Source organism: Chrysemys picta, chromosome 7, assembly GCF_011386835.1.
Source record: "Chrysemys picta bellii isolate R12L10 chromosome 7, ASM1138683v2, whole genome shotgun sequence".
Classification (NCBI taxonomy): Eukaryota; Metazoa; Chordata; order Testudines; family Emydidae; genus Chrysemys; species Chrysemys picta.
The window spans coordinates 38494293-38507142 of record NC_088797.1 but is presented as its reverse complement, the minus strand read 5'-3'; the positions used below and the strand labels follow the sequence as shown (position 1 = coordinate 38507142).

Here is a 12850-nt window from a genome sequence, read left to right as displayed (position 1 = left end):
GTTTGAGATCCAAAAGTTTGATGTACAAAATCTTGTTTGTGCTAAGAGAAATAAACTGGCAACAGATTTAGCTTCTAGTCTGGCGGGCAAGTATAAGAATATTAGGATGGAAGAGTAGATCTTCAAGATAGGTCTAGTCCCTGTGGGTTTCTGCTCACAGGAATTAGATTTTCCACAAGGAGTTAGAATGCTTGCAGTTGCATTAGCAGCATACTACCTTAGAAAGGTGAGAAATAACAGGCTGTAGTTGATTTGCCAGCAACTTCAGTTTTAAGAGAAGCCTAGGTTTTATTAGAAGCATTGGCTCAAGAAAGCAACCAAGTATGGAGTTAGAAGACTCTGGATTCCCAGCCTGTTTTTAATATGAAAGGCTCTGTGTGAGAGAGAAGCAGGCTCCTGAAAGGGAACAGATTACTGCAGTTAACTGAAAACCCAAGAGTCAAATTTCTCAGTTTAGGAATATAGGGTGAATTAGGTCTTTTGGGGTCAGCCTGGTGGTTGGCAAACATAATTTAGCCATGTGATTAGCCTGGAGAGAGGGTGAGGTTCCCAAGCACTAGGTGATATTTGGTGAAGAAAGGATGTGTGGGTGGAAGAACCAGGACAGCTGCAGTCAGTGAATAGAGTGAAGCAATTATAACATCAGTAGGAATGTATGCAGGGGCTCTGAAACTTCAGAACTGCCAAGGTAGGGCATGCATTAGAGAAACTTGAGTAACGGGAAAATGCTAGCAAGTTTTCTGGAAAGCTTCATTTAAGATAATGGCATTTCCTTGTAGATGGGGAGATATATAGAGAGGTGGACTGCAGAAATACTGGTGGTGTTGTGACAAGGGAGTTGGATGTGATCTGTGATTAAACCAAAGCCCTGACAACATAAAAACAAATTGCAGTCCTACTTTAGCCTGCAGGTATGGAGGTGACTAAGGACTTACAGATATTCTGTTTAGAATTCATAGCTAGAATTCATAGAATTCATATTGAATCACCAGCTCCCATTTTCTTTTCCTGTAAGTAAAGGACTGGATTGTTCTCATACATACAACCCCTTACTTTAGGTTAAAAAATAAATAAATCCATCTCCCTCCCAGCTTTCTTCTGCCAGTGTGTGAGCAGACAGTGCTTCTCTCCCCACTCCCTCCCTCCATGCCCTCTCGCTCGCTCTCCTTAAAAGAAGGATAATACCAGCAGGCATGTCTAACATAGAGCAATTTGTTTGGGTTTCAGTTCTCTAACAGGAATTACATGATTGGTTTCATTCAGTCCTCCAGAAACAACCATTGGAGGCCTGTGCCCACCCACCACAGAACTCCATAGATAGAGAGGATGTAAACCCCAGAGATCCCTGCCTCGAGTGCAGAGAATGGGGAATATTCTTCTCCATTGCAGCATTCTATCCGGCTTCCACAGGAACTGCACCATCCATTTGGGGGTTTGCATATGGGGAGGAGGCAGGTAACATTCCCCTACCAATGCCACAGGAAACACGCACCGTCTCCACACAGTGTCCTGATGGCACACAGAGGAAGGTCTGAGCTGCATCAGCATAGCACTGGAACAATATGGAGGAAACTCCTCAAGGTGAACCTTCCAGTGTTTCCAGTCCCCTGTGCAGGCTTCCCAGCTATCACAGGAAAGACTGACATTGCCCCAGTGAGATACAATCCTCTGTACAATGCAAATATCAATACACTTTCCATATGATCACAGTTGTCATAGGGCAGACTGGACTTTCATGTGTAGTTCAGGAGGTGAGAACTCTGACCGACTCACGATCCAGGAGTTTTAAACCGATCTTCCTAAGTGTGGAGGTCCCTGTTTCTCCTTGTGAAATTCTCCTCTCCTTCCCAATCCTTGTATTAATCTTTATAGAAAACTGTATTATTGTATCAACTCCTCTTGTGACAAGCAGATTTTGCCCCATTCATACTATGCATTCATTTTTAACCCCCCTTCTTCTCATCTTGAAGTTTGTAATACTGAACAATTAGAGTGTCAGATCCTTCATGTCCCCTTTTATTTATGCAGCTAAAGCAGACACAAAGCAACTTTGCACAGCTGCTTAGAATAGAATACTGTTGCTTGAAACACATAAAAATTACAATTTCTAGGTTCCCATGAAATTCCAGTCATTAGTGGTAACATGTATTTTCAGTTTTAAAATCAAACACAAATCTTTCTGAAGAAAAGTAAGTTTTGCAAGGATTGTATTTTACACTCACCCTTTAATAGATTCTAGGGTTTTTTTTCTCTCTAGGCAGAAGGCAATAATTTCTTGATCATTCTTTAAAAAATTAAATAAAGCACAGCTATTTTGTCCAGAGATTTAACATATTACCGTACATTTTGAAAAATATTAGCAATGGGCCCAAGACAAAGCTTGGATCCAGAGCCTAATGTTCCCAGAGGGTGTTCTGCTCCAAAGTTTTTGTTCAGGCCCATCTCTTCCTCTGGACAAGAATATGTTGAAAGCAATACTGCCAAATACATATCCTATTTTGAAAAGTTAACTATTACATGCTAGATGGGATAGAGTGAAGTAATTTTTTTCCCATTATGTTTTTGCTAACCCTCTTTCATTTCACTTAATGAAACAGCTAAAACTATAGTCAGTGTCTCACTTCGATACTCAAACACAGTGGAATTTTGCTGATGCTGGTTTCTAAACTGCAAGGGAATGTCATTGAGTTGCAACTGAAAAAGACTAAGTTCTTTCCTAACTTACATTCAGGTAACTATTGAAGTCTCCTTAGTATCTCATTGAATATACAGGTGTAACAGAGGGCAAAATTTAGCCCACTGGGCACAATCCTGCATGCATTAATTTCTGTGGGAGGAGGAGTAAACCCACTTTATGCAGAGATTAAGTCAAAGCATTCATTCATGAGCTCAAAAATACGGGGAAAGGAATGAGGAAGGAAGAAGAGTTTTAAAATCTAAATTGAAAAAGTGATACAGTCAGTGTGATAGAGAAAAGGTTGTTCAAGATAGCAGGAATTGAAGGGGAAAGGCCTCACATGAGCTATGGTGAGGTTTTGGGAAGGCAATCTTTGGAAGAAAAGACACTCTCCTGTTCATGTTATATAGTGGTAACCTCATGCTGAAAAGGGAGAGGTGTTTTTTTTTTTAATTACCCCAAAACTGAGTTCTTGTATAACAGGATTCATGTGTCATGACCAGCAATAACTAAACTAGACTTGATTTTACCTGGAGAAAATTGAAGAGCATGTTTTAAACCCCAAACTAAATGGAGAGCTTTCAGTGGAAACATAGGTAGACTCAGTGTAACTGTGCTGCTCTATTTTTACGTCTCTTCTTTTTTTGTATTTATCTTCCAGAGTGGATCACTTAAGGAACCAGAGCCAAACAAAATCCCACCTCAGCGACCACCACCTCAAGGTTGTTTACAGTATATTCTCGACTGTAATGGCGTTGCAGTAGGACCAAAACAAGTCCAGGCTACTTAAATAATTGACAGTAAAAGCAGGGTTAAAGCTAAAAACCAACCTTAAAAGCAAACATACCAGTTTATGTGCAGTTTTTGCATTGTTTCAGTGCTGACCTGGACTGTGTTTTTTCTATGCAGTGTCAACTATACTGTCTGGTTGTTTACCTGTTCATGTCTGTGCTTGTAATGCTTACCTATGTTTCTCTGTATAACTTGTGATTTCAGGGCTGTTGTCAACAGTGTACAAAGAATTGTGCCTCTACAGAGTCCAGTGCGACTGTATATTATGGATGGTTAGACAGTATTTTTTAAGTATATATATTGTGGGGTAAACAACAACCCAGGTTCAGATTTAAATACTTTTGCTTAACTCTGTGAGTGTGTGCGTGTGATAGTTGTAATTTTATTTTTGCATGACTAACATTGATAGGTGATTCAGATAGATATTCTACAAGATATAATTTAATATATTTGTTGATTGAGGCTTTTTTTAAATAATTTTATAAAGTTTGTTAATATTTGAATTTTATTTATAGGTAAGATGTAGAACTCTAGTGTTTTAGTGATTCCATAAAACAAGAGACTTCTTCCCAGGAACATTTAAATATCCTGTATTTTACATACTGGTGTTCATATTTTTAATTAATTCTGCATTAAATTATTAGCTACAAAGCTATGTAAATGGGCCACCTACGTGCAATATCTCAGTGAAAATGTAAGTATTTAATGTATCTCAGTTCAATTAAGTAGTTTCTTTTGTTGTGGTTCTGAATTAGTCATTTGTGGTTTCTACAAAAACCCAAGACAAATGTTACCCCAAAATTCTTTACCTAGCTAAAAAGGTTAAGCTAATCTCATGGTGTTTGGTGGGAAGTGTCTGCAGGATTATTGAGCCCCCTGAAATGTCTTGTTTGCTAAATATCGGGACTTCAACTGGTATCATTCTGCATAGTTCCACTGACTTCAATACAGCTGGGTTGATTTACACCAGCTAAGGCTCTGTCCCATTAACTGTAACATCAAACAAATAGATAAGTAATTTACTTCATCATCTCAGTGCCACTATTTTCACTGAAATATCAGGATATACATTAAATAATTCTATCCCAGGATTAACCACAAAACAGGGCCTTATCTTTATTCATAACTCAAAATGCAAAAAGACCTGAGAGGTTTGACTTTTGCCAGACTTTCTATAGCCATAATTGCTTATGACTTTCACATAACCAATTTACTCTTCAATATCAGAAGCAATATCCAGGCAGGCCATTGAACTGTTATGAGATATCTAGCCTAGGAACACAACCTGCACTATTCTAGCATACTGTAAAACTTAGTTGTAAGCAAGGCACAGCAATGTATTTTGTCATTTAGACAAAGACAAATAGTGGTCACTAGCTTAATACAAACAAGATTGTTCTCCTTAAAAAAAAATTATGTTCTACTTTTAATTTTCCCTACAAACACTGCAAAAACAACAACAACAACAAAAACTCAGCATTGTGAGCTTTCTTAATTGTAAAAGCAGGCTGGCAAGATAAGAATTTATATATGCATTATTAGCTATTTAAATGTTAATGGTGAATGCTATTGTTTACTGATGATCAGTAAATTACATGAAATTTTGCTTTAGTGATCTATGTTTTTCTGGATCAATGATCTTTCTGATGAAGACATTGGCTATTTTTGTTGTGTATGGAGAATACACGCTTAAGATCAGGTTCACAAATTCTTACCTTCAGATATCATAGATGAGAATAAAGCATACTACCCTGGGGTGAAGAAATGAATCTGTTAACCAAGTGATTTTTATTTAAAGCAGTAGGTGTTGTTTTGCATGTAGTAGTGTGAGTAATCACAAGTGCTTTTCATGTGACATTTGTGAGTTGTATGTGCAGAGTGCAAAGAAAAGATTTGCATTTCAGGTAGGACTTCAGCTTGTTGATTGTAAAAGTTAGAGGGGCACATACCTATTACTTCATACCACAGAGAAGCAGCAAGTCAAAATGTCTCTGCATGCAAGCATGCTTAGGTGCAAGTTTGGGAGTAACAGGGAACAGATGTTTTACAGTGTAGGATTAATGTTCAGATTTTATTTATTTCTTTATTTGGTAAAAGTTTCTTTCATGATTGTTGCCTTTTTGTACAACCCAGCTACAAGAAAGTGAGCAAATGCTGGAAGTGTGATTGCAGTATATCTTTTATGTGAAATATCTTGTACAGCTTAATGTGCAATAAAAGAAAGTTACATCTGTCTTCAGTGTAAAGTTTCTGGCATTCAAGCCACTATCTGTAAGTGGGAGGAGGAGGGGAATATTTGTTTTCCAGTACTGAGTGAAGGGAGGCTAATAAGTAAATGAGTATCGGTAAGATGTTGCAAGACTGTTACCACTTTTGAGGTTTCCTAAAAAAGTCATAAAAATTTACAAAACCAAGTCCCATTCCCTAGTATTAAGGAGATGCTCCTTACCTTTCTACAACACAAAATATTGAATAATCCTAGTTGTGGCAAACTTTTTGAAGCACTAGTATGTTCTGTTCTTCCACACACACAATCTTATACAGTAAGTGGAAAACTAGCCATGGCTATTTGTCTATTTAAAAAGAAAGCCAATGGCATATTGTGCTGATACCATTTCTTCCAGATATAGAAGTGTTTTCTTTTCTGAGGACTAAAAAGAGGATGAGAGATCTTACACGGACATTAAATCTCTTTGTAAGAGGACTTAAATTCTGACATTTTCAAAACAGCTAAATTAATAGGCTTGTCTAATGTTCATGGTCCATTCTGCACAGATCCTGACTGAAAGATTCTTTAATAAAATCTATCAAAAAGTTTTGTCTCTGTCCCTGCCTCCCTTTCATTCAGATGTGCTATATGAGCTATGTGACATGTGAGGGTAACGATTCTGCTGTAACTGCTAATTCATCAAAAGCCTCCCAGTTAAAACCACATGTAGACACCTGACACTACATAAAGTGCACTGCCTGCTGACTGAGATCTGACTGAGTACATTTTCAGTCAGGAAGCCTCAAAACCAACAGTCTGATGATACAGCATCTTTTCAAAAGCCTGCTGATCAGTTCTGTCATGGATTTCACAATTTAGGTTTCTGCCTCATATGCTATTCCCATACTTTTTATAATGCTGTTCTATTTGTCAGCTCATAGTCTAGTCAGTAAAAGCAAAAACTCAGACTCCTTGGTCACTAAGAATAAATTAGTGATGACTTTTTCAGGTCTCTCTGTATTCTGTTCTTAGATATTTCACTACAAAATCTAATAAATTACCAGAAGTCTCCATTCAGTGTCATTTTAAAGTTATTTTACTGCTGTAAAAGTAACCTGTAAATGGAATAATATAAGCAACTATGGAGATAATGTTAAAGCTTTGGCTCTTCAACAGTACTGTAGTAACATCACATAAAAACAATAGATGAATCAGCTGCACTGGTGAACTATCAGAATATAGCTAAACCACTCACTGAACCAGGCCAAATTTATCCCAGGGATGTTTGGCTATTTGGATCTCATAGTAATTTTAGGGCTGGAGTGTAAAGGTGGTATAAGGAATGTATTAATGTATCAGTTGTGGTAAATAATACTGACTATACTAAGTTGGTGGTCCATATTAGCAGAATATTGTCTCAACACAGAATTTGACAGATTCCAGGATTATTTTTTAAGTGTTGGATATAAAATATAATATAGGTTCTTTGATACTGTAACATTATGAAGTTTTTCTTGTGCTGAACTTAGGGGGCCCAGTACAACCCCAAGGAACGCAATCACAAAGCCAGGAGCCATTGCAACCACAGCGCATGTTCCCCCCGGGGCAGTCAGCAAAGCCCTCAACTTCCCAGCCACAGCGTCCACCTGGCCCTACAACTCAACAACCACATGCCCAGGGTCAAGGTATTTCCAGCGCCGGGTTATCAATGGAAGTGGAGCCAGAGCCACAACCTGCTCCACAGCAGAAACCTCAGTCTCATCCACAGCTTAAGTAAGATATTTGTTTCTCTCCCTCCCCCGCCATATAATTGTATTTTGTTTCCATCACAGTAGCTTGGGTGCCTGTCTAATATATAGCAGCAAAGCAGAACATGTGCTTTTGACTGTAAAAAAAAAGGTCAATTCAGGGAGTCATACCCACATCCTAAATGCTGTAAATGCAGAATTTCATATAATACCTGCACATTTTCAGCTCAAACCAAGGTTGGTTTGAGGAGGCATCATCCTCTCATTTCTTTTTTTCTCCTTTTTTATATCATTGACTCATGATTTGCATGCACTGAGAGTAAAGCTGCACAGAAAAAAGGAAGTCTTATCTGTTTAAACTTTTAACCTTGCAATCACTCAGACAGCAAAAGATTTCAGTTTCAAAAGGCCTATATGAAAAATAATCCAAATTAACATTCTACACAGATGCAATAGTTAGTAAGATGGGTTTCTTTGCAATACTGTTTCTTTCAAGGTTATACACTGCTGCTTGAACATACAGTACAGGTAACTCAAACAAACCATCTCCCTTGTATACTGCAGTTAAAATATAAGTACCAGTACAATAAACGGTGTGCAGTGAACACAGAGAAGGATCCTTGGGTTCCACACCTCACTGTAGGAGGACACTCCAGACTAGGGTGACCAGATAGCAAGTGTGAAAAATCGGGACATGGAGTTGGGGGGTAATAGGCGCCTATATAAGAAAAAGTCTCAAATATTGGGACTGTCCCTATAAAATCAGGACATCTGGTCACCCTACTCCAGACCAACAGTGAGCAGCAAGTGGCATAGTAAGCACTTGCTGCTATCTCCAGCCAACCTCCCCCCCCCCCCCCCCCATTGCCACTGACGGATCCTCTGTCCCACAGATCTCCCTCCTCACAGCTTGACCCAAGAGAAGGGGAGAAGAAAAGAGAAGCAGCAAAGAGTCTTGTTCTTCGAACGCTTGCAGTGTGCATGACACACACATGCTGCTAGCAGGAATGGGAGGGATGTCCTAACATTCCAATGGATCTTCTGATATTATATATATTCTGATAGTATAGTCTTAATTGGCTAAACAAAGAGACTAGATCAGTTTTTGGATTACACAGTAAATCTGTATGAGAAACCCGTTCCCTTTTTCTAGACACTAATATGCTAAAACTAATGTGAACAAATCTCCCCTCCCCACCTATAATCAGACTTTGCTGAGAGTCTCCCCCACAATGAGTGCTCAATGACTTGGACTTTTTAAGCACATGAAGCTCAGTGGGGGCAATAGTGACCCCCAAAATGGAACAAGTGTGGCCATTTCTGGAAGAAACCCATTTCTCTGTCCCATACGATGTTGTATGTCACTATTCCTGTTCTATGATTTTATATCCTGGGATAAATTAATCCATTCTTTAAGTGTACACAAGAGAATGTGAATGACAATTTTCCTTATCCCAAACGGATGAATACAGAAACAGTCTGAAACCTAACCAAGATTTTCCTGACATTCTTTTTAAATAGTTATTATATACACATGATTTTCTAACTCTCCCCATTAATTTATACCTCTGCTCCCAATTTACATCTAAATAGATTTATAGTTTTCCTTTTCAAGATATATCCAGTTTTCTCTCATCAAATATAACTTTTAAAAGGCAATTAGTTTTTAGTTGGCAAGATTTAAGAACTAGAGATATAGTATGGCATTAACCCTGTCAGGGGTAAAATTAGTTTATGCAACTTTCCAAGAAGCAACTTTACTCCAAACAGATTTCAGTACATAATAAAATGCCTTGCCTTTGGGATTAACTGTACTGTAGATATTTGCATGTGCGTGCTTTGTAGTCACCCACAAACTGTTGCCTAACATGTGCATGCAGGTTATTAATCTGTGAATAAATATTTAATTAGGCCATTTATTTTGTGTTACTAATCAAGTCAATTGCTGCTTCACCTCCCTCACTCCACCTTTCATTAATGCAAACACAAATGTTTATCAGTCATTAATCCATCTATAATGTATTAAAAGCCTGAAATGTATGCAGCACTGCTTGTTGTAGAGGTGGATAAGTTGAAAGCCACAGAGTATGAGCCAATATGAACTAGAGAAGTGTGTTGCTGCTGTATCACAGCCAAATATCAATCTCCTACTGAATTCTATTTGAGATCTGATAAGATAAACACTTGACAGAGTTCATTTCATTCCCAAAAAGTTAATTATCTTTACTAATTAAGCAATGGATACTTTTTTGAAAGGCTTACACATTTAGGGTGTTTTAGATAGATAGATAGATATGATGTTTTGCTTTAAATTTAAGCTACCCTTTTAAAAAGTTACTCCACTTGAAGTTCTATGAATTGGACACAGTTTTAAACTTCAAACTTTATCCTTCATGTATGCTAAAGTATATTTTATTCACTATTTCACAGAGACTTATGCTATAGTTAGTGTTAACACCACAAAAAAGAAAAAGACAGCATACAATAGAACCTCAGAGTTACAAAGACCTCAAGAATGGAGGTTGTTCATAACTCTAAACAATTTGTAACTCTGAACAAAACATTATGGTTGCTCTTTCAAACATTTACAACTGAACATTGACTTAATACTGCTTTGAAACTTTATTTGCAGAAGAAAAATGCTTCTTTTAACCATTTTAATTTAAATAAAACAAACACAGTACTTCTGGTTCCAAATGACGTGTGTGGTTGACTAGTCAGTTCGTACCTCTGGTGTTCGTATCTCTGAGGTTCTACTGTAGTTAGGCTAATTGCTTGCAGTAAATACACAAGCACTGACAGATTGTGGGTTTTTTTTTAAATCAAGTGCATTCACAAAACAAAAGTTTCATCAAGTCACAATTAAGAATTAAACATCCAATAAATCATCAGACGAGATTACAATTTTAGGGCTCAATTCTTCAAATGTACTGACATGCCTCTTTCTCCTTGTGTCAATAAATGTTTGCAGCCTTACGGAACGTAATTGTGCCTTATTGATACTCATCTTGAATTCAGGTTTCCCTGGCTTTGAATTTGACTTAATAGGCCCAATTCTTCTTTACTCCAGTTTTATGCACTAGGAGCTACTGAAATGAATGGGGTTACTGTTGGGGGAATAAAATGTGAAACAGGGGAATCATGCTCAATATTCCTCTCATTTCTATTTTGTTGGTGATTTAGTATCCTTTTGATTCATACAATAATATAAGCTGTTTTATTATTAAGCAACCTGTTCTATTAAATATAGTTGATATAGCCTACTTCTCAGACTAAAGTATAGAGAGAAAGTGCTGTATTCAGAGGTTCTATATGCTGTACTTGACTCTGTTTGTCTCTGCTTGTCCATTTTTGTTTGAACATGTAAGTTGTTTTCCATCCCATAAATGCTTCTCCTTTTTACACAGCATATAGTTTGTATGGATATAGTATACGTACATATGGAAGCTGACTACAATGTGAATACCAACCATGTTGCTTTTGTCTTGCAGCAAATCACAGTCTTTGACAAATGCCTTCAGTTTCACAGAATCATCCTTCTTTCGATCATCTGTGAACGAGGATGAAGCAAAAGCTGAAACCATCCGAAACTTGAGGAAGTCCTTTGCTAGCCTTTTTTCTGATTAGCCATTTGAAGATCAGTTTCATGCAGTTGCATATGGCATATAGACTAGAACCTACAGTGAATATTATTTAGTATTTATATCCCTGTGACCCATCCTCCATTACTGTTCCAAGCAATATGTTAATCTTTAAAAAGGTCTATGAGGAGATACAATTCAGGTACACTGTATAAAATCTATATAATTTGAGAGGAAAAGCTATATTAGTAGTAGTACAAAATGCTTAATTTTATGGTCTTTGTCACTTGTAACATTGTGGCCTTACTATGACTGCACTATATCATCCTATTGGATACTCCTTTGTGGAATTGTTGTAATAAAGCATTGTGTTATGGGATTCCCCTTGTTTTACCCATCTCCAGTACTTTGCAATGCATGTTTATGTTATGAGTGAATGTTTTGTACTGCAAGGATATAGTCTTAACCTGACTTGTTCTTGCCTGACTTGTTATGAGGCAAATCATATTCATGTTTCCTGTTGTCAAGCCACTTTACTGTTGTGAGAAATTAAAGCAGTTTTCTTCCTCCTTTGACAACCTTTCTATCAACCAACTATACAGTTCTGATATATTTGCTGAGAGTTATCACTAGGCTAAAATGATGTCATAAATAGAGTATGTGTATGTACTATTGTATCCTCATAGGTCTATTGAACATTTATTTCCTATTGTTAATTTAATAGTGATCTCTGAGTTGTAAAGTAACATGCATGACCTAATAATGTTACCAATATTTTTCTGTACCCCTTCTAATAAATGCAAAGCCCTGTGCTTGGTAAAGAGAAGCTTTGAAGAAGACTGATTTTAGCAATTAGGTGTACCATGTTTTGACTTTAGTTGTCCATTAGGGTGACCAGACAGCAAGTATGAAAAATCGGAACAGGGGGTATGGGGGTAATAGGAGCCTATATAAGTAAAAGACCCAAAAATCAGGACTGTCCCTATAAAATTGGGACATCTGGTCACCCTATTGTCCATCTGTGTTTGTAAAATATTTGGACAACGAGGTCATTGCCATCAGAAACTAACATGTCAAATTATCAGTTTATCATGAACCAAGAGAAACAATGTGGTAAAATTACAACTCACAGGAATGGAGCTTAGTTTTTCTAAGAGATTATGCATACTGAAAATATTGCTCTGACTTGCTGTAACAGAAGTGGTCCTACATATTGGGATAACAGCAGCATTTTTAAATGTTCAAGTCAATCTGAAGCAGATTAAATCATGTCTAGATGAGCACTAGTCCAAGTTAATACTGTGCTCCTCTCTAAAACAAGTTACATACAACAGAGTGTTCCGTGGCAGGGAACATGTGTGTTTTCTTTCCCTTGTTTGTCCTGATGTCACGTTAACACTTAAGAAGGGAAATAAGTGGCAGATGGTTTCCTTTTTTCCCAGAAAAAAACAGGTACTTGCTTCCAGATCCTCACGCTCCTATTTTTTCATGTTTATATAAAATTAGGCTTAATACCACAAGGGTTAGAATCAGCAAAAAGATTCAGACAGATTTAGATATACCTGGCCAAAGGTACATCCCATCCCAAACATAACCCCACTTATTCCAGTTACATTAGGGAAGGATTTGGCTCACCATGCACATATTTAGGGAACTGAAGTTATAATTCTAGAGTTACAATGTTATCACAAAGTATAGGGCCTTGTATAAAAGTATCCTATCTAGCTCCTTGCTTACTTGTGACCTGGGAGAGTAGAAGAAGAAGGGACTACTGCAATGGTAGTTTGATTAGTCTGGGTAAACTGTGTTTTATACTCTGAGGTCTCTGCAGCTGCATAGGCCA

General features: G+C 37.4%; 1 protein-coding gene across 3 annotated transcripts in view; it reads left to right on the top strand.

Moving 5' to 3' along the window:
• SYN2 (synapsin II) overlaps window positions 1-11833 on the top strand; it is a 468511-nt gene extending 456678 nt beyond the window's left edge. For all 3 annotated transcript variants that reach the window (XM_042849573.2, XM_005309068.5, XM_042849574.2), the window contains 3 exons: window positions 3339-3399; window positions 7208-7451; window positions 10918-11833. In XM_042849573.2, the coding sequence (XP_042705507.2) occupies window positions 3339-3399; window positions 7208-7451; window positions 10918-11053 (441 nt within the window). In that variant the 3' untranslated portion in view covers window positions 11054-11833. The remainder of the gene's footprint in view (window positions 1-3338; window positions 3400-7207; window positions 7452-10917) is intronic.
• The last annotated feature ends 1017 nt before the right edge of the window (window positions 11834-12850 follow it).